The sequence below is a fragment of the Eptatretus burgeri genome, chromosome 6 (genome assembly GCF_056783735.1).
Source record: "Eptatretus burgeri isolate ZD-2024b chromosome 6, Ebu_testis_v1, whole genome shotgun sequence".
Classification (NCBI taxonomy): domain Eukaryota; kingdom Metazoa; phylum Chordata; class Myxini; order Myxiniformes; family Myxinidae; genus Eptatretus; species Eptatretus burgeri.
This window is the reverse complement of record NC_140966.1, coordinates 58,954,582-58,979,438: the sequence shown is the minus strand read 5'-3', so window position 1 is coordinate 58,979,438 and position 24,857 is coordinate 58,954,582. Positions and strand designations below refer to the sequence as shown.

At 38.3% G+C, this 24,857-nt stretch overlaps 1 protein-coding gene across 1 annotated transcript in view; it reads left to right on the top strand.

Moving 5' to 3' along the window:
* The window catches only part of LOC147024875 (tyrosine-protein kinase Src42A-like), an 89,989-nt gene that overhangs the window by 54,872 nt on the left and 10,260 nt on the right, over positions 1-24,857 (top strand). Inside the window, exons 3-6 of the mRNA XM_085885225.1 lie at positions 10,754-10,917; positions 11,562-11,730; positions 13,227-13,385; positions 19,846-20,027. Of these exons, the coding sequence (XP_085741351.1) occupies positions 10,754-10,917; positions 11,562-11,730; positions 13,227-13,385; positions 19,846-20,027 (674 nt within the window). The remainder of the gene's footprint in view (positions 1-10,753; positions 10,918-11,561; positions 11,731-13,226; positions 13,386-19,845; positions 20,028-24,857) is intronic.

The following is a 24,857-nucleotide window of genomic DNA, read 5'->3' as shown; positions in this document are numbered from 1 at the left end:
AATTTCAACTGATCGTAAAGAAAACTAGAACTGCCACTTTATAACTGCTAGCAATGATGACTGGATACCAAGACGTCTGGCTTTGATACAACCCTGCTTTGATATAACACGGGATTTACAAGTTACGGACCTAGTTACATTTATTAGATGCATAGTTGACCCTATTTCCTGCATCATCATCAGTATCATTTTAATTTATACTCCCCTACCCTCAATCCTATCCAGGCGTAGCCAAGTGAGTCTGATTCAACAACAAAAAAAGTAATCAGATTCAAACAATTAAATCATTCTGGCTGCCAGACCATGTGGCTGATTGGGTTGAAATTTAAAAACATACCTTACACATGTCTACGAGATCATAATTGTGAAGTTGCACATGAATTGACGAAATGGTTCAAGAGAAATATTGTTTTTGAGATTTCCATTTAATCGAACATGGCTGTCAGACCATCTGACATTAATTATTCATGAACACCCTGGTACCTGGTATCCGCAAGGCTTGGAGAACATATGTGTGTGAAGTTTCCTCTCGATCTGTCAAGAGGTCTGGAGAAGATTTAAAAAAAGTTTTACTCTTCAAAATATAACTGTCAGACGATGTGACCTATGATGTTAAAATTTACACCATATATTCCTCAAGGGCAATAGATCATGGGTGTGGCATTTTGGATTGATCAAGTAAGCTGTTCTGGAGGAGAATATTTAAAAAAATTTTATTTTTATTTTCAATCCAATATGGCTGCCAAACCACATGACCTGTGACATCATAAGTTTACATTCTGCCTCTAATTTGGTAGGGGATCAAGCTTGTGAAGTTTCTATCAATCGGATAAGGTGCGTTTTCCATCCAAGATGGCTGCGAACCCACATGACTTGTGACATCATTTTCACACTAATACAGCAATGATGTTAGATGACAAGTCTGAAGACGACGATGGTTCACGAGCGGTATTTTACGATGTAGATTGTTTCAGAAGTCAAGGATGAGACAATCTGATAATGTTTCACCAAGTTATAAAAATGATCAACATGATGTAGTACGAGTGACCGGTTATTAGCTGCAAAATGTCGAAAACCCGGTTTCGTTCAACAACTTTCAAAATTTGACTTTTGCACAACCTAAAAAGATCACAAAACAATGTTGTGGACATTAAAATAAAGAAACAGGATACGTGCTATAGCTTATTGGAGTTCGTTCGTCGAAGGAGGTCGAAAACCAGGTTCGATTCACACAACTTTGAAAATTTGACGTTTGTGAACTTTAAAGGTCACAGGTCAAGGATTATGACCTTTGGTGGAAAACTTCCTCTGGAACATTCCAGGAACAATATAACGTCATATAGGCTATATGGCATTTCGCACTCCTCGGATTATCCAAACTTTGATGAAATCAGCGTAAAAACAAACTTGAAGGGGGGCACCATGGGCAAGGTGTTCGAGATGGAGCAAAATGGTTTCGAGACTTTAGGTGGGGAATGACGTCAAGAATATACATTAAAAATATTGTCATCCGAGCTCTCAAAGTTTGGGCGGTCGTATGATTTTTATGTCAAAATTCGCAATTTTCTAAGTTCGTGACCTTGTGACCTTGACCTTGGGACGAAAATGAAAAATCGAGCTCCGTGGGGCTATGCAGGTGCCATTGGGCTAACCAAATACCGAAAACCCTGTCAGATTCGACAAACCCCCTAGGAGAAGATGCAAATTGAAATTGGCTACCCCCTAAAAACATGTTTTTTTGGGCGTGGCTCCGCCCATAATGGGCGCACCACGTCCATTGTCAGGAAAACACAACGAGATCATGATATAAACCTCCCACCAAAATTTTATCAGGATCGGATCAAAACCCACGGAGCTATGCTCGGGACAGACAGACAGACAGACATACAGACACACAACAATAACGAATATAGTGGTCACTTATTTTTTTTCATGAAAATATTTTTTCGTGAACCAATAATTGGAAAGTTCAGCTTTGATAGGACAAACGCTTCCAGAGAAAACATTATTTAATACTTTGCTTCATCCAATATCTCCACCCAACCATGTGATTCTCAATTATTCATCATCACCCTGGTATCACCAACACTTGGGAAACGTGTAATGTTTCACCTTAATCTGTTCAACCATTTTGGAGAAGGGGATTTTTAAAGTTAAAAAAAAATATATATATATGTATATATATATATATATATATATATATATATATATATATATATATATATATATATATATATATATATATATATATATATATATCGCTGCTGAACCACGTTACTTATGATGTCTTCAATTATTTATTTCTGTTGACCAATTTATCCCTAGATGACCCTCAAAATTTTTTCTTAATGATCGGATGTAGCATTCTACGTGTCAAATTTTCACCCGGATACCACTTCACCAACAACGTCGAAAAAAATCGCACTTATTCCCCATGTGGAGTATTTGCCATGTGCCAAGTTTCAATTTTTTTTCATCGTGTATTTTCAGAGATACAGAGGTCCGAAATGTTTCAGTTTTTCCAACATGGCTGCCACACCACATGACCTACGATGTCAGAATTATTATTAAAACATTCCACACGAGCAGTCGCACCTATGGTGAAAATTTGGTGTAAATCGGTTGCAGAGAAAATTAATTTAAAAGGGAATAAACCCCCAAAATCGTGGCTGAAGTATCCTGACCGGTGTTTGCGTATTTGTTTGGTCGCCGAAATAGGTGGTGACCCTTATTGTCAGTAATTCTGTCTGTTTGTTTGGATGTTTGTTCGTTTGTCATCAGCATAATTGGTAGTAAACGTGGGCAGATTTTGACCAAACTTGGGTGGTAGGTACATCTTATGACCTAGTGCTTTGGAAATTGTGATGGTTGCTAGGGACGCTTTGGTTCCCTAGCAACAACCGAAAAACCTTCAAAATCAGTACCGTTCACGCGAAATCAATTCCGAAAGCCATTATCTCACGTAGGGTTATGAAATTTGGCACGAATGATGTACAGGTGATGCTCTATTAAATATATTCCGGTTTTTGTGATTTATGGAATACTTTACCCGCAGCTCCCCCTACAATTAGGGTATGCGTGAAAATTGGCGAAAATTGAAGGCCCCCTAGCGACCAGGTGAGTGCATCGATACGAATGAAACTCTGCAGGTTCATGGTACTCAATGAGTACTACAACTTTGCCTCAGGACATATTGACCGATTTCGCTTAGGTCAGGGGTCAAAGGTCAAATAATGCAAAAATCGATAATATGCGAGAGCTGGAGGTACCTTCGCGCCAAATGCTACTCCTCCTAGGGTTATGGTTGGATGGTCATGAAAATTCACACTAATCGTCTGGAATACATTGTGCACAAAGGATCGAGCCGGATTTTAGATTTCGATCTTTGTTCACCCACAGCACCCCCTCGAACTTTGGGGATTTCTGATTTCAAACCGCATTTTCGGTACTTTTCATTCAAATGGATACCGAGTAGTTATCAGTAGATGGAACTGGATGAGATTTCATATGCATAATTTTAAGGTGATTCGCTATCCGCTATATGACATCCATTTTACTCTATATCTTATAGTTTCCATGCTCGGCGACCCATCGCCACCTACCGGCTTGTTTGTCACGCTACTTCTACAGTTCTGGGCTAATTACATCCAAACTAGCTATATAGGATCAGCATGACCCCAATTAATCTATCGGGGTGTTTTTATCTTTGTCGGTGGTCTTGGGGGGAGAGAGGAAAGGGGGAAGGAAGTTCTCTATGTAAATGTGTATCATGTAGCGCCACCTCCAGATGGGTCAGGGTATTGCAAGCCTCCATTATTTACAGAACAGTATTCCTGTCCCCACGTTTTCCAGTGCAGTGAGGTGTTTTGAATTATAAGCAGGAAGTATTTTTTTTGCTTAATGCACGTAATTTAATTGGTTTTTAGATCCTCGTGGAGGATCTATTAGTCTTACTCACGTTGTTGTTCTTCATCTTCTTCTTGTGGACTTTTTTAGATCCTCGTGGAGGATCTCTAAGTCTTACTCACGTTGTTGTTCTTGTGGACTTTTTTGTTTCACAGCCTGCAGTTTTCATCGAATCTTCCTGAGACTTGGCTTATATATGTAAAAATACCCTGCGCAGACAGTAACCATCTCAGATTTTGAAAATTCCTCCGAGAAAAAAAGTTATGACGTCAAAATATCTCCACTAATGGAAATCGCCAAAAACATTATCTCCGAAACTAGGCAAGCTTTTTGAATTCTGTTTGCAGGAATCGAACAGGGCATTAGCAGAGATGAATTACCGCACATATGATACATCACTATGACGTCATATCAATTTTTAAGAAGTCATTCCTATTTTTTGACTTTTTGTTTCACAACCCAGAGTTTTCATCGGATCTTCGTGAAACTTGCCATGTTTATGCAGAAAGGCCACGCACAGGCAGTAACCATCTCCAATTTTGGAAATTCTTCCTAGAAAAAAAGTTGACGTTATAATATCGCCACTAATGGAAATTGCCTATACCATTATCTCTGAAACTAGGCAAGCTGTTTGAATTTTGTTTGTGGGAATCAAGCCAGGCATAAGCACAGATAATTTATCGCAAACCTGATACATCACAATGATGTCATATTCGTTTTTATGACGTCATCATTAAGAGGACGAGGATCATAGCTCATTTGAGCTTGTTTTTTTTGCCTATACAGAGCTGCCAGTTGCCTATACACTACCCAAGTAAAGGTATGCATCAGAATAACGTGTTGCATGCTTGGAACAAGATCGTCCATTGGGCCGGCTGCAAATAATAATAATAATCAGAAGAAAAACAAGAGGTTACCCAGCCTTGAAAGGCTTGGTAACCTCAAAATATAATTACCTGAAGTGAGAATGACCTGTGCTGGTTGGTTGATGGAATCAGACCAATATTGTTTCAAACTACCAGCTACTGATGGAGCAACATCTACATCAGGATGTACTTGATCCAAGTCAATCCAATCCAAGTCAAGACAATTGACTTGTTATTGTCAATATCGCAACAATTTATTCACACAGTTCGTCAGTCACAGCCTCCCCACCTCCTGTTTTTGCATATCGAGTTTCTTCTCACGAGCTAGTGCCTTTGCCTTCATCTTAATCCTCCTCCAGAGTTCTCGGAGGTCTCTGGCAGAGGATTTTGTGCATTCTGAGAAATGGGCCACCATCCTTTTTGAAATATCTTCCCATGCGAGCTTCTTTTTCTTATTTGCACTCATGCCACTTCCTCCTGTCTTTTATTGCTCCTTGGTGAACCTTCATTAGCTCGATGAAACGCATTCATTGCTGAATGAATAATTGTCCCCTGTTTTCTTTGCCGACATGCTGCAGCCATTAGAACACACAAATTAAAACTTGTCGTTTGGCGAGGCCAATGTGGGGTCATTGAGGTAAATTGGTTTGGTAACCTCCTATATGGGGCGGTAAACAAAATAAATAATTCAAAGGAATGAATCCTAACTTAGTTGTGCATAACTAAACAGTTGTTCAGCTTTAGCACAGCTAAATGGATGTTAATCTCCCTTTGTAAATAGCTGTTTAAACTGGTTGTTAGCTGGACACATACAAAGATGGTTTTTGTCACTGTTTAAGGGTTAGGCATGTGCTAGCGAGTCATTCACTAAACACCTTTCCTAAATTTGGCCCATATAAGGGAATGGACAGAGTGGAAAAACGTCACCAGATATGCTTGCATACATAAATAGATAGCCACTAATTAATTTTACACTGTGTGTACCACCCAAACATAAAACATAGTAGATGTTTCAATAACCATCATCGATCAGTTCAATCCAGATTACCCAGAGTGGGATACATGTGGGAACCACAGCTCATATACAGAGATTATACACCTTCACCGATTGTCTTCAACATGATGAGTGGAATGAGCGATGGATGAGTGGAATGAGCAATGGATGAATGGAAGGAGGGATGGATGAGTGGAAGGAGGGATGGATGAGTTGAATGAGGGATGGATGAGTGGAAGGAGGGACGGATGAATGGAAAGAGAGGAGGGATGAGTGGACAGAGGGAAGGATCATCTCGAAAGAGGGATGGATGGATCTCTTCAAGGAGTAATTTCGTTGGCTGCTAAATCTAGAGAAAGATGACCTTGATCAACCTACGATGAGGAGCAATGTGCTGAATGCACTCCAACAATTGTCCGTGGTGCTGTGATTCAATGCAAGTGCATCATTTCAATTGGATGTTAGAGATGTGTGTGGTGTTGCACAGATAATCGGCTGTTTATGTCCCTTTGCAAATTGCTATTTAAACGGGTGACTAGCTGTGCATGTCCAAAGATGGTTTTGTCAGCGTTTCGAGGTTAGGTGTGTGTTACCAAGACGCTAGCTAAGCACCTTTCGTAAATCCGGCCCTTAAAGTTAAACGTGATTTAAAGTTAAAAGTTTCAAGTAAGACATGGTTTAAAGGTATACATTTAAAGTAAGACATGGTTAAAAGTTAAATGTTTAAAGTAAGACATGGTTTAAAGTTAAATGTTTAAAGTAAGACATGGTTGAAACTAATGTTAAATGTTTAAAGTAAGACATGGTTTAAAGTTAAACGTTTAAAGTAAGACATGATTTAAAGTTAAACATTTAAAGTAAGACATCGTTTAAAGTTAAATGTATATAAATAAGTAAGACATGGTTTAAAGTTAAACGTTTAAAGTAAGACATGGTTTAAAGTTAAATGTTTCAAGTAAGACATGGTTTAAAGTTAAACGTTTGAAGAAAGACATGGTTTAAAGTTAAACTTTTAAAGTAAGACATGGTTTAAAGTTAAATGTTTCAAGTAAGACATGGTTTAAAGTTAAATGTTTAAAGTAATCGTGGTTTAAAGTTATACATTTAAAGTAAGACATGGTTTAAAGTTAAACGTTTAAAGTAAGACATGGTTTAAAGTTTAAAGTTTAAAGTAAGACATGGTTTAAATTTAAACGTTTAAAGTAAGACATGGTTTAAAGTTAAATGTTTCAAGTAAGACATGGTTTAAAGTTAAATGTTTAAAGTAATCGTGGTTTAAAGTTAAACTTTTAAAGTAAGACATGGTTTAAAGTTAAATGTTTCAAGTAAGACATGGTTTAAAGTTAAATGTTTAAAGTAATCGTGGTTTAAAGTTATACATTTAAAGTAAGACATGGTTTAAAGTTAAACGTTTAAAGTAAGACATGGTTTAAAGTTTAAAGTAAGACATGGTTTAAATTTAAACGTTTAAAGTAAGACATGGTTTAAAGTTAAATGTTTCAAGTAAGACATGGTTTAAAGTTAAATGTTTAAAGTAATCGTGGTTTAAAGTTATACATTTAAAGTAAGACATGGTTTAAAGTTAAACGTTTAAAGTAAGACATGGTTTAAAGTTTAAAGTAAGACATGGTTTAAATTTAAACGTTTAAAGTAAGACATGGTTTAAAGTTAAATGTTTCAAGTAAGACATGGTTTAAAGTTAAATGTTTAAAGTAATCGTGGTTTAAAGTTAAACTTTTAAAGTAAGACATGGTTTAAAGTTAAATGTTTCAAGTAAGACATGGTTTAAAGTTAAATGTTTAAAGTAATCGTGGTTTAAAGTTATACATTTAAAGTAAGACATGGTTTAAAGTTAAACGTTTAAAGTAAGACATGGTTTAAAGTTTAAAGTAAGACATGGTTTAAATTTAAACGTTTAAAGTAAGACATGGTTTAAAGTTAAATGTTTCAAGTAAGACATGGTTTAAAGTTAAATGTTTAAAGTAATCGTGGTTTAAAGTTATACATTTAAAGTAAGACATGGTTTAAAGTTATACATTTAAAGTAAGACTTGGTTTAAAGGTATACATTTAAAGTAAGACGTGGTTAAAAGTTAAATGTTTAAACTAAGACATGGTTTAAAGTTATACATTTAAAGTAAGACATGGTTTAAAATTAAATGTTTAAAGTAAGACATGGTTGAAACTAATGTTAAATGTTTAAAGTAAGACATGGTTTAAAGTTAAATGTTTGAAGTAAGACATGGTTTAAAGTTAAACGTTTAAAGTAAGACATGATTTAAAGTTAAACGTTTAAAGTAAGACATGATTTAAAGTTAAACGTTTAAAGTAAGACATGGTTGAAAGTTAAACATTTAAAGTAAGACATGGTTTAAAGTTAAACGTTTAAAGTAAGACATGATTAAAAGTTAAACGTTTAAAGTAAGACATGGTTTAAAGTTAAATGTATATAAGTAAGACATGGTTTAAAGTTAAACGTTTAAAGTAAGACATGGTTTAAAGTTAAATGTTTCAAGTAAGACATGGTTTAAAGTTAAATGTTTCAAGTAAGACATGGTTTAAAGTTAAACGTTTAAAGAAAGACATGGTTTAAAGTTAAACTTTTAAAGTAAGACATGGTTTAAAGTTGAATGTTTAAAGTAATCGTGGCTTAAAGTTATACATTTAAAGTAAGACATGATTTAAAGTTAAAAGTATAAGGTAAGACATGGTTTAAAGTTAAATGTTTAATGTATGACATGGTTTAAAGTTAAATGTTTAAAGTAAGACATGGTTTAAAGTGAAATGTTTCAAGTCAGACATTGCTTAAAATTAAATGTTTAAAGTAATCACGGTTTAAAATTAAATGTTTAAAGTAAGACATGGTTTAAAGTTAAATGTTTAAATTAAGACATGGTTTAAAGTTAAATGTTTAAAGAAAGACATGGTTTCATGTTAAAAGTTTAAAGTAAGACATTGTTTAAAGTTAAATGTTTAATGTATGACATGGTTTTAAGTTAAATGTTTAAAGAAAGACATGGTTTCATGTTAAAAGTTTAAAGTAAGACATTGTTTAAAGTTAAATGTTTAATGTATGACATGGTTTTAAGTTAAATGTTTCAAGTATGACATGGTTTGAAGTTTAATGTTTAAAGTAAGACATGGTTGAAAGTTAAACCTTTAAAGTAAGACATGGTTTAAAGTTAAATGTTTAAAGTAAGACATGGTTTAAAGTTATACATTTAAAGTAAGACATGGTTTAAAATTAAATGTTTAAAGTAAGACATGGTTGAAACTAATGTTAAATGTTTAAAGTAAGACATGGTTTAAAGTTAAATGTTTGAAGTAAGACATGGTTTAAAGTTAAACATTTAAAGTAAGACATGATTTAAAGTTAAACGTTTAAAGTAAGACATGGTTGAAAGTTAAACATTTAAAGTAAGACATGGTTTAAAGTTAAACGTTTAAAGTAAGACATGATTTAAAGTTAAACGTTTAAAGTAAGACATGGTTTAAAGTTAAACGTTTAAAGTAAGACATGGTTTAAAGTTAAATGTTTCAAGTAAGACATGGTTTAAAGTTAAATGTTTCAAGTAAGACATGGTTTAAAGTTAAACGTTTAAAGAAAGACATGGTTTAAATTTTAAAGTTTAAAGTAAGACATGGTTTAAATTTAAACGTTTAAAATAAGACATGGTTTAAAGTTAAACTTTTAAAGTAAGACATGGTTTAAAGTTAAATGTTTAAAGTTAAATGTTTAAAGTAATCGTGGCTTAAAGTTATACATTTAAAGTAAGACATGATTTAAAGTTAAAAGTATAAGGTAAGACATGGTTTAAAGTTAAATGTTTAATGTATGACATGGTTTAAAGTTAAATGTTTAAAGAAAGACATGGTTTCATGTTAAAAGTTTAAAGTAAGACATTGTTTAAAGTTAAATGTTTGATGTATGACATGGTTTTAAGTTAAATGTTTCAAGTATTACATGGTTTGAAGTTTAATGTTTAAAGTAAGACATGGTTTAAAGTTAAACGTTTGAAGAAAGACATGGTTTAAAGTTAAACTTTTAAAGTAAGACATGGTTTAAAGTTAAATGTCGTTGCCTGATTGCAATTTCCCATTTAAGTATAAGAATCATAATTCATGGTTCTTTGGTTCAACATCCCATATACTTTGTTGATTTGTCCATTGTCTACCTATCTCCTTGTAATTTCATGTAAAAGTATGCTGATGTACTGACATTTTGTCCAATAGTTGATTTATATACAAGTTGAGTATATCACTTACACTGCTCATGTTTTTCCCAACATGGTGCATGAAACAAATGTGTTTTTGTGTCATTTGGGACAAACTTGACCAGTTATCACATCCCATAACATGTCATGTACAATATGTTGTCTATCATGTTGAAATCAAACATGTTCTATCTGTCCACGACACATCTATAAGAATAATAATAATGATCATACGAGTTATCTTACAAAGAACTTCAAAGCAGGAGACCATGAGGCCCATATAGCCTGCACTATGGTTGCCGACCTATAGTTGTTTGTCCATATTCTATCCTTTTAAAATGTTAAGCGCCAAGCAAGAAGGCAGCACATACCATTTTTAAAGTCTTTGGTGTGACTCAGCCGGGTTTCAAACTGCCACCCTCTAAAACTCAGAGCAGATGCCATAGGCTTAATCGTTACGCCACTGAGTGTGGTTATTATTGGCCAATCGGTAAACGCGATTAGGCAATAGATAGAGGGACAAGGCACGGAACTCAGCTATGTAAAAGTTCAAGGGATGGAGCAAGGTATTTGTAATTTTTTCCAAAGAATGCAGGAACAAAAGTTGCACACAACCCCAAGAAACATACTGTAGGTAACATGTTGGCCATTGTACACACACCTTTAGAGCACTTTGTAAATGTGCCTGAAGACTGTTTATGCCATCATATAAAATTTTAAGAAGCTCATAAATGTGATGCAATTCTTACTCTCAGATTGTTCCTTTCTTTGCAGTACGGGACGGAGACCAGATCCGCCACTATCACATCCAACCATTGGAGAATGGGTGTTTCACCATCAACAAGCGACAGATCTTCTCCAATCTGTATGATCTTGTGCAGCATCACTCCCACGAGGGGAATGGACTGAAGTGTCTCCTTCACAGTCCATGCTTGCAGGTCCTAACATGTGACGGGCACTATCTTTGGCATTTGCTCACCATGTCTTACCTTCTCACCAAATATGTCGCTCATTCAGTTCCTTGCCAATGAGCTGAGTAATCAAGCCTTTAACGAAACACTGTGGTGTGAGCATGAGCAAGGTGTTCCCTTTTTACCTGGGAATGTAAAAGCAACCAGCCTCCCAAATATGTATTGGTTGTTGGTGTTAATATGTCCCATATCTTTCAAAAGGAGTGGAGCATCATGTGCTAAACTGCTGGTGAAAATCTCTACTTTAGGGTTAGTTGTCATTATTGCTCACTGCAATAGTTGGGAATGCTGGGATGTAGATATGGCACAGGCATGATGGGTCAATGGCCTTCTTTTGTACTTTAATTACCTTTAGGGTCAAATTACCAGCCCTCAACAAATACACACTTCCTGAAGGTCCAGTGAAAGGGTGTAGTCAAATATTTATTTTCCAAATTGTATCTAAAAAGTACTTTGAATAGGGATGAAGAGGTTTTCTTTTTTAAGGAATTGGGCAGATCTGAGAGTGGGTGGTAATGTGAGAAAGATGAGTAAATGATGATGAACAAAGGTAGTTGTGTGTATGCAATGATGTATATGTGCATGTGCTCGCTGGACTTGGCGTGGTGCAGGTGGAAAGACCCGTGACATTCGGTTTATCCTACAACACGGTGGACCAGTGGGAGGTTGAGCGCACGTCCCTTTCACTGCTGCGGCAGCTTGGAGCTGGCCAGTTTGGTGAGGTTTATGAAGGACTCTGGAACAACACAACCCCTGTGGCTGTGAAGACCCTGAAATCAGGTATTCTAGAAATTCATTTATTTTGTATTTATTAATTATAATCATCCTCACCAAATCCCAACCTCATAATCTTCATCAAAGGCCCACAGTGTCCTTTGCGAAGAGTAGTTAAGCTATCGCCGGCACCCTGATCAAAATACAAATTCCTTTCCCTGAATACCACTGGGGAAGCAAAGGCAATCCACCTAGTGTAATCCTTGCCATGAGGTTTCTTTAGCAGCTCTGAACGTGCCTTCAGGCAGAGCACGAGGAAGCAAGAATCTTCACCCTCACCATCATAAGGCACCCAAGGATGTTTGTCATCAAGCCGTCCTTATCATGCTCGATTCCCAAGTAACTTGGTTTGAATTATTCAATCTGATCCAATCTCAATGAGCATTAGTTATTTTAAAACGATTCTTTATAAAGGAGAGGTTAGAAGCAAAACAAAAGTTCAGGTTTCAAAATTAAAGATGAAGCTCAATATTGATTCTCAAATTAAAAACTCTTCTCCAACAGTTTTCCCCCCCCCCCTTATTCAGCCAAGTCTTCTTTCTTTTTTCCTCGAACTCCTCATATACCACATTCTTTCAGTGTCAGGTTCCCCTTTTCACATTGGCTTCTCTCTCCCAATTTCACCCCATGTGCATGATACCCAAACGATTGCACGTTATACTTTTAACTGCACCAAAATTTTACAAAAAGTAGAGGTGAGGGGTGGAGTAGCAAAACCTGAATGAGGTTAGCATTAAGATATGAATAAGATCTAGTACTATTGGTTAAGGGATGAATATACATCAGCTGGTGTTGTAGCTTTGCCTCATCAAAGGATTCAAGAGCTGCCTGAATACGAGAGAGTTTATAGAACACCTTACCCCACGCAGTCTTAACAAAAGGGACATTGGCGGGGTATTTTGAACTCTTGCTTTGTGTTTCCAAGCACCATCATTATTTCCTAGCGAGCTACCATTTTGTCTTGATATCGATATTCCCCAACACAGAGAGCGTGAGAGACAAATTTGATTGGTCGAGATGGCGTAAAATGGCGTAATATTTTGTTCAGCACTGTCAAACTGGAGGTTTTTGGAAGTGCCAACAAGGTGATTTGTGTTCTACACTGTTGAAGTATATAATTCATTTGAAACAAAATAAAAGCTTTAAAGGCAGTAGAAAAAACAAACAAACTTTCTTTTCAGAAGTTTACCGCCGTTGATGCACGGTTTTTTACACCACCCTATTTTTAGTTGATCGTGTCTGTTGTTTGTGTTCTTTATGACATCCATAAAACAGTAAGTTTGCTGTTTGGAATGATTTTCAATTTTGTTTAACTGCCAGACAGGTGTGTATATATATATATATATATATATATATATATATATATATATATATATATATATATATATATATATATATATATATATATATATATATATATATATATATATATATATATATATATATATATATATATATATATATATATATATCCATCTAACATTTTGAACACTTTCCACCAGGAGCGATGGATCCGCAAGAGTTCCTGGCCGAGGCGCACATCATGAAAAAGTTTACACATCCAAATCTGATCCAGCTGTATGCCGTTTGCACTCTCAAGGAGCCGATCTATATTATTACTGAACTCATGGTCAATGGCAGTTTATTGCACTGTCTGCAGAGTAAGCAACCTAGTCACCGTTCACTTTGACATTAATCAGTTGCACGCAATCATTTATATAAATACATGGCCATCTTTGCTGGTGATTGCCTTTTTTGTTTAATGATTCACAATGTGTCTGACAGTGGATGCAAATGCAGTCACTCTAAGATACCTTCCTAGTACTGCATGGTGTGGAAGTGTTCTATGGTATAAGTCAAAACTATCAACACTTTTCACTCTTTTCAATCATTAATACCATAAAACGTTCAGCACAAGACATTTCGATTGTTGACAACAACTACTATTACTACTACTACGACTACAATAAGGAACTAGTTTTGCTGGTGAAGTGGATGCTAGTGTCGATATGCATTTCAGGCATGTAGAACAAGTGGTGAAATCAACAGCACCTTGACTGAACCTTTGGAAGGAAGGAGAAGCTGACATTTCAAGTGTGGGAGATGTCATGGCATTGAATGGTCCAAGACTCCTCTTCCATTTGTTTAACTTCACCCAACTGGACTGCTGTTTGATAGCTTATCTCCTTAGTAAAAAACCTGACCTTTCAGACAGGTTAATTCCCCCACATTTATGACTTACGACTTGTAATACAGCCCTCCACCAGGTGGCGATATACAATAACATTTCCATCGAGAGAATTGGGGTCATCCACTAACCTTAACCCACGGGGGCTATGGATATTCTTTTACCGCCTAAAACCATCTAAAACCAACCAGCAACCCCCTTCTAGTGAGACTGCAAAACAAACAAACAAAAAAAAAACAGGCTCACAGCTCATCTCACTCGTTCATTACTCTCTTTTCTTGCCAGTGGAACCGACTTACACATTCTCTTCAATCTCATTTTTCCCTCGAGGTATTGAAGACCACAATCTGTTGTGTTCATCACCATCCCAGATCATCCCCCATCAAAAACCATGATCGTTTCTACCCCCATTAACCCTCCCCAAGCACACCTCTTTCCAAGTTTTTAGTTTTTCCTTCCTGAGTGTTTGCTTCTGCATCCATCTTTTCCACCTGTTTGTCCTCCCCTTTGTCCCATTCTTCCCCACATCTACTATTTCTCCAAGTCTTCCTCTATTTTGTCCCTAAAGTCTGCTATTGGTGTGCTTCCTTTTGTTCTGTTATGTGCTGATCCATTCTATGTTCTTGCTCCTCCACTAGCCCTGGCATTGTAGAGAAAAGGCAGAGACCAACGATTGGTCTGCCAGGGCTAGCTAGATTCTGGGGCGATGTTGATTAAGCTATGAGGAACAGCTGAGGAGACAGGACTTTACACATTAGAAAGGAGGTGATTACGAGGGTATTTGATAGAGATGTTTAGGATAATAAAGGGAGTAGCCAGATTAAGTGCAGGAGAGTGTTTCAGCAGAATAGGCAGTGATAGCAGCAGGGGCCATAGATTGAGAATGAAGGTGAGAGAATTATAACTGTAGTAAGGTGGGGTCTTTCACTCATGGAGTCATTAATTCATGCACTGGTTTCCCTGGAAAGGTATTGGTTGCAGAAAGAGGAGACAGGTTTAAATTAGAAGGCTTGATGCAATGGGGATAGAGGGGTACATGGATGATGGACATCATACGAAAATACATAATTTGGTGTCTGTCTGAACATGATACATTCGGAGGTGACTTATTCAATCTCAAACAAACTTGACAGGAAGAATAAGGGTCACACGATGGAGGTTGTCGCAACTTTATTTGCCCTTGGGTGAAATCCATGATAAGGTGTATAGATGGCTTATCGTGGTGAGTCTCCAAGTCCGCTTCTAATAACAAAAGTAACTAGAAATGACTTGGTAAAGCACATCTCTGTCAGGCTGAACAATTTATGTTTTGTATCCCACTGATAGGCCTGATATGGATCCGGATCTGAACAAAAATCTAATCAGCTTGTTCACAACTTTTTTCAAATATCGTGCTGTAAGGTATATATATATTTTTGGACCAATCTCTCATCACTAAAAACATTAAAAACTTCTCGTATCCAGATCTGGATTATGATGTCCAAAAAATTGAATCAATTCATCCTTGTCACACACCCTAAAAAAACAGTATTAAAAGAGTATTGTCAGGTAAAGCCAGATCAGACCTGTGACTTGCTCCAGGTACAATGTAAACCGATACTAACGTGTTTCATGGTTGGGTTGGCGGTGACTAAATCATCTCCCCTACCAGGTTTCTTGGTGAGGAGGGTGTATGATATGGACACCCAGCAAGATTAAAAACAAAACTTATCAAAGGACGGAGGAGCTCCTTGTGAGCCAACGGCCATCCATATATGGTGCCCAACTGTGTCTGTGGATGTCCTCCTGCAGTTAGGTTACCTTTTTCTAGGAGATTGGTGGCAATATTTGCACGCCGGCCACCGCAAAAGCACTTAATTCAGGCAAAACACATTAAAAAAACCGCAAAGAAAACTGAAAACCCACTCCGTGGGAGTACATCCTGTGCAGCTGCCCTGCGAAGGGCAGCTCACTGGATGACGGGATTGGGGCAAAGTCTTCGGGACTCCCAATCTTTGATGATAGGATGGAAACCACGGGGTAACATTCCCGGGTCAGATTGCGGGAGAGTGTGTCGTGGTGGTGCTGAGGTGTCATCCACCAGACGGTGGTCTCCTTGGGTTAACCTGAGGCGGTCCCTTCGGGCAGGTGCCTGGAATGTCCTATCCCTAAGAGAAGACGATCACCTCTCTCTGTTGTTTTTGACCTTTTGATGATTGAACCTGATATGTTAATCTTTTGACCTGATCTGCAAATCCTGTTCAAATTTAAAATCAATGGATGAAAATTGACGATTTTAGAAATTGCACATAAGTTGTTGACCTTTGGACTATGTTGACCTTTTGGCCTTTATTGACCTCAAAAAATTGGTGGTTGTATTCAGTGACCTGATATGTAAATCCTCTTCAAATTTCCAGTCAATCGGATGAAAATTGACAATTTTAGAAATTTGGCCTTTGTTGACCTTTTGGCGCATGTTGACCTCAAAAAATGATGGTTGAATTCAGTGATCTCATCTGCAAATGCTTTCAAATTTCAAGTCAATTGGATGAAAATTGAGGCTTTTATAAATTTGGCTGATGTTGACCTCAAACATGGTTGGTGTTTGAATTCAATGACCTGATGTGCAAATCCTCGTCAAATTTGAAGTTAATCAGATGAAAATTGAGGATTTTAGAAATCTTAAAAGGTTATTGACCTTTGGCCTATGATGACCTTTTACAACTCCACCCTTCGGTGAAGTTTCATGAGGATCGTATTAAAATTGTGACCTGTCGTTGATTAAAGGTGAGCGGACAGACAAACAAATGAAGCGATCAATATACTTGTCCAGATATATATTTTTTTGCCAAGTAACAATAGAACGTTTTGGGGTCTTCGCAGACGTCCTAAGGTGAGTAGAAGGTTTCATAAATTCCTCGATGCAATTATGATTTTGACTTTCAATCTGGAAGTAAAACACAATCATGGGTTCAGCAGAAACATTCGCTGGTTTGATAATGTCTCAAAATAATTTTTGAATTTCCAGCCGAACGACCCTGCTTTTACCCATTCTCAGGTGAATGGTGGTAGGTTCCATACATTTCTAAATGCAATAATGATTTTAATTTTCGATCCGTATGAAGTGTTTTGTATCCGCCCTTTCTCGCCGACTGATTTGTCTGTATTAGTTGTCACATGAGAATGGCGTATAGTATTAATTTGTGATTTGAATGATGCTGTTTGGAATGAAAATAAAGAGAGATTGTGTTTATAGTAGAATGAGAAAATGATGTGAGCGTTTCACCGGTGACATTCGCAGATTTGGCTTTTGCAGTTTCGCTATTGACATCATTGAAATATTACCCACCTTATGTTGGGTTCAGCTGCAGTAAGTTTCTTGTTTTTTTTTTGCCAAAGTCCTTCACAAACCCTCTGTCCATGCCCAATGTTCGACTGAAGGTGTCACAGAAATGTGGAATTTATTGTTGCAAACTTCATTTTTTTGAGATGTTGCCCCCCTCCTGAAGAATTTTGATGACCAATTTCAATGTAACGACCAATTTCGATGAAACTTGACCATAATCTTCATCACCCATGATGTACCAAAGTTTGTTCATGACATGAAAAAAAATCAGGGTCTATGGGTGTCTGTGGGGAGGGGTTTGAGTGACTGTTGCTTCTGATCCAGGTGAGCTTCAGGACGCGCTGTCTTATTTTTATTTCAACACCCTGGTGATATCCCTGTACCTGCCCCACCTTTTCATCCCCACTTCTCCCACCATCCCCCAGATGAAATTGACTTGTTGACTTAATAGAGTTATATAATCTGGTCGTGGTGTTGGTGTCGCACAGGCACGATGGCCCGAATCTGAATGGCCTCCTTCTGCTCCAAACTTCCTTGTTATTCCTTATTATATTTTCATGGCAGGCTCACCTCAAGCTCAGCGCCCCCTGAGCTTGGCATCCAAGGTGGTCGCCTGGGGTACCTGCCACTAAATCTGGCCCTGGGTTGAACACTGATGGTGTCACCCACAGACGACGAGCGAACAATGAATAGGACCACCCGCATGCTGGGAATGCAGTGTCGGAGGGGTTAAAATCCACATAAACACATGTGCAAGTCAGTTGGGCTTAAGCAGACATCTTGGCTCTCTCTCTCTCTCTCTCTCTCTCTCTCTCTCTCTCTCTCTCTCTCTCTCTCTCTCTCTCTCTCTCTCTCTCTCTCTCTCTCTCTCTCTCTCTCTCTCTCTCTCTCTCTCTCTCTCTCTCTCTCTCTCTCTCTCTCTCTCTCTCTCTCTCTCTCTCTCTCTCTCTCTCTCTCTCTCTCTCTCTCTCTCTCTCTCTCTCTCTCTCTCTCTCTCTCTCTCTCTCTCTCTCTCTCTCTCTCTCTACTTCATCGTTCCTGAGGGACGGACCACCCGAGAGACGCAAACACAATCTCCGCATCATCGCACCATCCTCTTCCCTCTCCCGCTGATCCGCACTTCACCTCATGCCACGCCAACCTGCACAATACCATCGTCCTGCAGCCACGATCAGCTTGTGCCTACCCAAGTCCTCATCTGTTATGTTCTCCTTTGTGGTCTGAATCTGTATTGTCGGCACCATTGACGGGATTATTTATCTTATACATAGGATTGTGTTTTTTTTCCCCCCCTTTCATCCCGATCTGTTTGTTGACCACCAGATCTGTTCCGTTACTTATAGCCTCATCCATCCTTATCCCCATATACACTTTAATAAACCCTTTACTACAAGAAGCATCTTCCTGCCTTTTGCCTTCCTGCGGGCGAGGAACCACCAGTCTCGGCTTTATTTGAACAATCCTTGGGGGATCATAAATGGTAATGAACACAGTAACTTGGTTAAAAGAACGCAGTGTAAATTCAAACATTGTTTCAGTCATTCACGGGGGTCTCAGACCTCTGGCGCAGAGTGTCTGCAATGGCTGGGCATCGGACGTGACATTCGAGGGAAGCGGCCTTGGAAAAATACTACGATAACGTGGAACGACGCTCAAGCCGCTATCTATACACCTTAAGATGGCGTTTTCGCAAGGATAAAAATGGCAATAAGACTTGGGAATTCCTCGGGATTGTTTGCAGTCGAGTCTAAAGCAACATAGGCTGAGTGACTCCGAAAATAAGACGAAGGCCTCATTCGTGATAGAAAGTTGGTTGAATTTGGACAATTAATGACCAAATGCTTCAGTGACAGACAGATACCAAATTGTGTATTTTAGTATGATAGCAACACCCATTCTATACGAGAGTGATAAAGGTGTTCGTACCCACTCCCTCTGGCATGGGGTCAGTGGTTTAAAGCACTTGCAGATTACAAGTCTCCTCATTCTCACTGGGGGATAGGGGCTGGGTGAGGGGGGAATTGTTTTGTGCCCATGACCTGACTGGGTAACCTGATAACATATGCAAAATGTGGTGGAGATTAGGTAAGCTGTATTCAATTATATAATGATGCGATATACATATATACGTATATACACATAGAGGCTACAGATAATTGCATTATTTTATATAGTAGGATGACATTACACGTGTCATGGAAAATTACAGACGAGAAAGGGCCTTACCACCACTTTGTTTTCAGGAAGATATGTACTTGAGGAATGAGAAAGTTGTCAAACAAAGAACTGAGTGGATAATCGCAATGTATCAAGCTGCCGCATATTCCAACTAGGCCCTTACACAAGCAGAAGTAAAGTTTGATTGTGAAATTGTGACCTAAAGAAAGTTTATATTAATGTTGATGTAGGCCACAAAGATGCTCGACTGTTGGCATCCAACAGTTGTAAGACTGCTTACCATTTGTTCTTCTTTTTGCAATGTGATTGTTCCTTCTTCTGCAGTCTTTATAGCCACATCCTTTTTGCCTTTGAATAATAATAAAAACAAATTGATGATGATAATAATGACAATAATGCTAAAGAATGTGCTCTTTCATCATCTGAACAGGCCCAGATGGTAAGAATTTGAAGATGGCGCACCTCATAAACATGGCTGTTCAAGTCGCATCAGGAATGGCATATCTGGAGCACCAAAATTACATCCATCGAGACCTTGCCGCGCGGAATATTCTTGTTGGAGAAAATCTGACATGCAAGGTGGCAGACTTTGGCCTGGCAAGGGTTATAAAGGTGACATTATGTGTTCCTGCCTTTTGCACTGCATGATAAACCCCAAAAATCGTGATACCTTCATCAGCTTTGTTATTTCCATGATAGAAGACTACACACAATCCCATCAGACAATTCCAGTCGTATGTCAACATTAATTGATCCGAGGAATCATTTCGTAAAAGTAAGGCTATTTGAATAATATTATGGTATCAAAAATAAAATCTGACTAAATATATTGAAAATAAATGGAAGTTTATTTTGAGCAACAGTTTCAAAATTCCGTCATTGAAAAGAAACTCAGAATAAGAAGTGAACGTTTCACTCTCATGCTGTGCTTGTTCATTGCAAAAGAGGAAGTTCCAAAACAACATCGTTGATAAACATTACAAATTTGACAAATCATCTCGCACTTCACAGTTTGTTTTCCGGAAAAGCTAATTTCTGGAAAACCTCTGAATCTCAATGACAACCTCATTGGTGCTTCCCCTTCACACCCAAATTCACTCGGAGTCATGACCTCAACATTTTGATTTTTTTTACCTATTAGGAGAAATAATTTGAAAAAAAGAAAAAAAAAATTTCAACAAGAAGTCCTTGACTTCGTGATACTCACCGAAGATACTCACCGTGATACTCACCGAGAATAATCTCACCAGACATTTATTCTTTTTACAATTTGAATAGGGAAGATTGAAGTTGATTGGTTTTGTAAGAGAAGAAGCATTCTTATGTAATCATCTCATACATACAGGGTAACCCAAAAGTCAGAAGCCAGTTGGGATTTGTGCGGTTGGACTACAATCATTAATTTTTACCTTGTTTGTTATTTTACCTGTTTCATCAACGTGTGTGCCGTCCCTCAGATGGATGTTTCAAAGAGTATGGTACATCAGATCGGGATATTATTTTAATTATGTGTATTTAATTTATCTATCCCATAAGAGAAGTGTGTGTGTGTGTGTGTGTCTGTGTCTGTGTCTGTGTCTGTGTCTGTGTCTGTGTCTGTGTCTGTGTCTGTGTCTGTGTCTGTGTCTGTGTCTGTGTGTGTGTGTGTGTGTGTGTGTGTGTCTGTGTTTGTGTCTGTGTGTGTGTGTGTGTGTGTGTGTGTGTGTGTGTGTGTGTGTGTGTGTGTGTGTGTGTGTCACCATTTTTCTTGGAGATGGCTGAACGGATCTTCGTCAAACTTTCAAAGTTGAGTGTTAAGGCCAAAAAACAAATTAAAGTTATTTTTAAAAGTTGGATTTTTTTTTTTAAAGATATATATTTTTTAATCGCTCTATAGTGCCTAAACCTTTGTAGCGATGTGAAAGGTAATATGTTAAATGATCCCCAACCCCATTACCGAGTGGGTGTGGGGAAGTGCTTTAGGCCCCCACAAAAAAAATGGAAAAATAATTTTTTTTTTCTTCAAAATACCAATAGGGTGAGAACAGCACCAGGCAACGCCTGGTACTCCTGCTATGAATTACCCCCATCTTGCTTTCCAGATAAGTTATGGCAGCAAATTTAACAAAAGATGAGAGAATTGAGCCTGTTGTGATGTGTTTCATTGAATCAAAAAACGCCTACAAGTTGATGGACAACAATTCGAACATTTACTGTAATCAGTGATAATCTCATGTGGTAATCAATTAATAAATTATCTTTACGATCGGAAAGCATTTTTCAGTCCTTACATTTATTTTTTTTTACCTTTCTGGTAAGAAAGGGTGACTTTTGGGCCACCCTGTATAGTGAAAGCAACAGCAAAATAAATGTTTCCTTGCAATATGGATAATTTCATTTACTTGTGCTATTTTGCCACTTTAAAAAAGTGCATTCTGTGTGCATTCACATACATTAGGGTGGTCCTTATTTGGAGGTAGAATTTAAAGTTAAAAATTCTAACGCTTCCCTCCCCCCTAATTTTGTTCAAATATGTATTTTAAAAATCATTAATTCTGCTGCGCTGGCCTGTACCAGTGGCCTGGCATGGTTAGTCACTTTTGCATTGGTGTTGTTTCCTTTTTGCTGTTGGGGAAGCGACTTCTATGGTCCTGCACAAATTGAAGGAGGAATTGCTTCTGTTCTTCTTTCTTTGTTATGATAGCATTATACTCCTCAACAAGGGTGACAAACCTTTCAGCATCATATTTTACCACCTTCAAGTATTCAACTGTCTGTAGTTTCTCTCTGTGATCCTCTCTGAGCTCCTATGACTCAGTCCGAATCCATAAAATCAGCTGGAATTTTCAGGCACCTGAAGACGTCCATTGTGTTCTTTATTGCAAGATCCTCAATTGATATGTCCTCAGATTTCCTGATATTCAGCTGGATGCACTTTGAAGGTTTATCCATGCATTCCTTTTCATTTAGTGCCTTTGCTGTTGTTCATTTTGACTCTGTGGATACAGTTGAATCAAAGAACACCAAACCAATGAGCTCCTCATTGAGATACCATAGATGTCCAGGAAATTCAGAACCAGCTGATTTTGAAAGGACAGAATTCACCTTCTCATACTTAATCATATGTTGTCGGAAGTTAAGGTTAAGATAATTGCGAAGAGCAGAAATGGCATGGGCAGTAGTGAACCATGCCCTATGGTTGACTCAAACAACAAAGATACAGATGTAACGGAGTCCTCTTTCCTTACAGCCAGTGAGCTTAAACTGTCTCCTGAAGATCCACATTGTGAGGGCATATGATGCCTGGCCATCCATGCATGATTCTGGGCTGAAGGTGCTCAAAATTGCTCTCTATGAGGAAGGATGTTATCTAGAATTATGTTGAACATTAGTCAAACAGCAATAAGTTACAATTCTGAAAAGCCCCATCATGTGCTTGGTGTTTCATGCTGAAGTCTTGGATTATGCGTGACTTCTGTTCACTAGAATTGAATGCAGTGCTGAAAATTTGAGAACGAGATTCACTCCTCATTGTTGCCTCCATTGGCTCGGGCAAATTCACCAACAGAGGGGAGGCCCGACTTGAAAAATTATGCCCTACCGACCCTAGTTCATACCTGCAACAAACACTTATTTGTATTTTTATCAAATGGAACAGTGACGAGACAGAAGGCTAAAAAAGCAACGTAGTTACAGTGAGGCAGTGGAACAACAGGTGGATGCAACAATCAATGGAATGAATGAACAGGAAAAAGGAAAGAGGAGTAAATTCAGTAAACTGCAAGAAAGAAGGTTAGGTTAGATAAGGTCAATGATGTAGGGTTGAATGATTGCTGGTTGGTAAAGGGTGAGGGGGGGGCGGGAGACAAAATGGTTGGTGGTGTTGTCATCTTGACGCCATGGAGAGAAAAGTGCAATTGAAACGCCTCCAGAAGGAAGTTCCACAAATGGGAGAAAAGAACAAAAAAGTGGAGTCGTTGTTAAGTCAGCCTGGAATTTTGGAAAAGAATCAAGAGGAGATTGCTGGAATAAGGCATACATCCAAGAGCAGCTTGGCAAGGTCAGGGGGCTATGAAAGCAGTGGAAGCAAGAGCAGATGAGAGGCAGTAAAAACAGAAGCTGTTAGAAGGCCTTGTTTGTGACATGGAAGCAACAGGCCTTATGCTTTAGCCTCATTGCAAGAGAAACGAATGAAGTGGAAAGCTTTCGCTTTCACAGAATCCTGGACAGACATATGTGAATAATTGGTTTCAGCCTGTAGAGCAGAGCAGTGTGCCATTGAGCTATGGACAAAGGCCATACGAGTAGGTGTTTATCAAGGAATGACTTGGGGCACTCCAGTCTAAACTGGGAGGGAAGAAGAAAATATTCCATCAATATCGATACAATGCATTGAGCATGTATGTGGAAGGCATCAGAAATGTAGGTGTGAAGGTGGCCTTGTTTGCCATAGGTTGCAAGCTTGACAAGCAGAGCAGGATGTCAGACTGTGTTGACTGTTTGAGATCCAGGGAGAGGATTCTGCTTCTTATTTGAAATTTTGGGTCTCCAACCATTGCTGAGAGTGAAACAGCAGCATTTCCTTAGCGATGAATTCCATGACTTTGCTTGTAATTGGAAATAAGTTTACTGGCTTGTAGTTGAGAGGATCTGTTCTCGATCCGTTCCTATGAATGAGCCTGATGTTTGCTGTCTTCCAGGTAGATGGTATGCAGCCAAAAGTGAAGGATAGGTTGAAGGGAACTGACAGAAGAGAAGTAATTCCAGCAAAGCAGGATTTGAGAAGACAGCACTGATGCCATCTGGGCCTGTCAGCGATAAAGAGTAGGGGCTGGACAGAACTTTCTCCACCTACTCAGGTGTGAAAGACACTGCATCGAGCCGGCAATGGGTACGATAGGGGTATGGTTGGACAGGGTGCGATGGCTATGGTAGATGAGACTTGGAAGCAAACACTGACTTGACATATCCTGCCTTATTTCCAGCAGTAAGCAGTGATGGTGTTTGAGATGAGGGAAGGGTTGGAAGGATTGATAAGGACCCACCAAGACATTCAAAGTAGACTCGTTCTTCAGGATAGACACACAATTATTGTGAGCCTTACACGAAGTAACTTAAACGGTCCCACAGTTAAATTAGCCTTCCAAGTTGAAAAAGGAAGTTGCTTCACTGCAACTGCCTTACCACAGCATTCAATGTAACATTATTTATAGGATAGCCACAAACAGGATAAGATAACATGATGCATGAGACAAAGTATGCTTTTGTCAAAGTTGTTTTTAACAGAATGTAAGGCTCATAGCGGAGCTACCACACACACATCTCACACCATTGGCAGAACCAATATTTACTGCAGTAGAAATTGACAGTGCAATCCTTTGGAGAGGATGCATATTGCTGTCCCATCCAATAGACCTGTGCAAACAGCCAGATTCTGCAGAGTTGAGGTCACGCTCCAACACT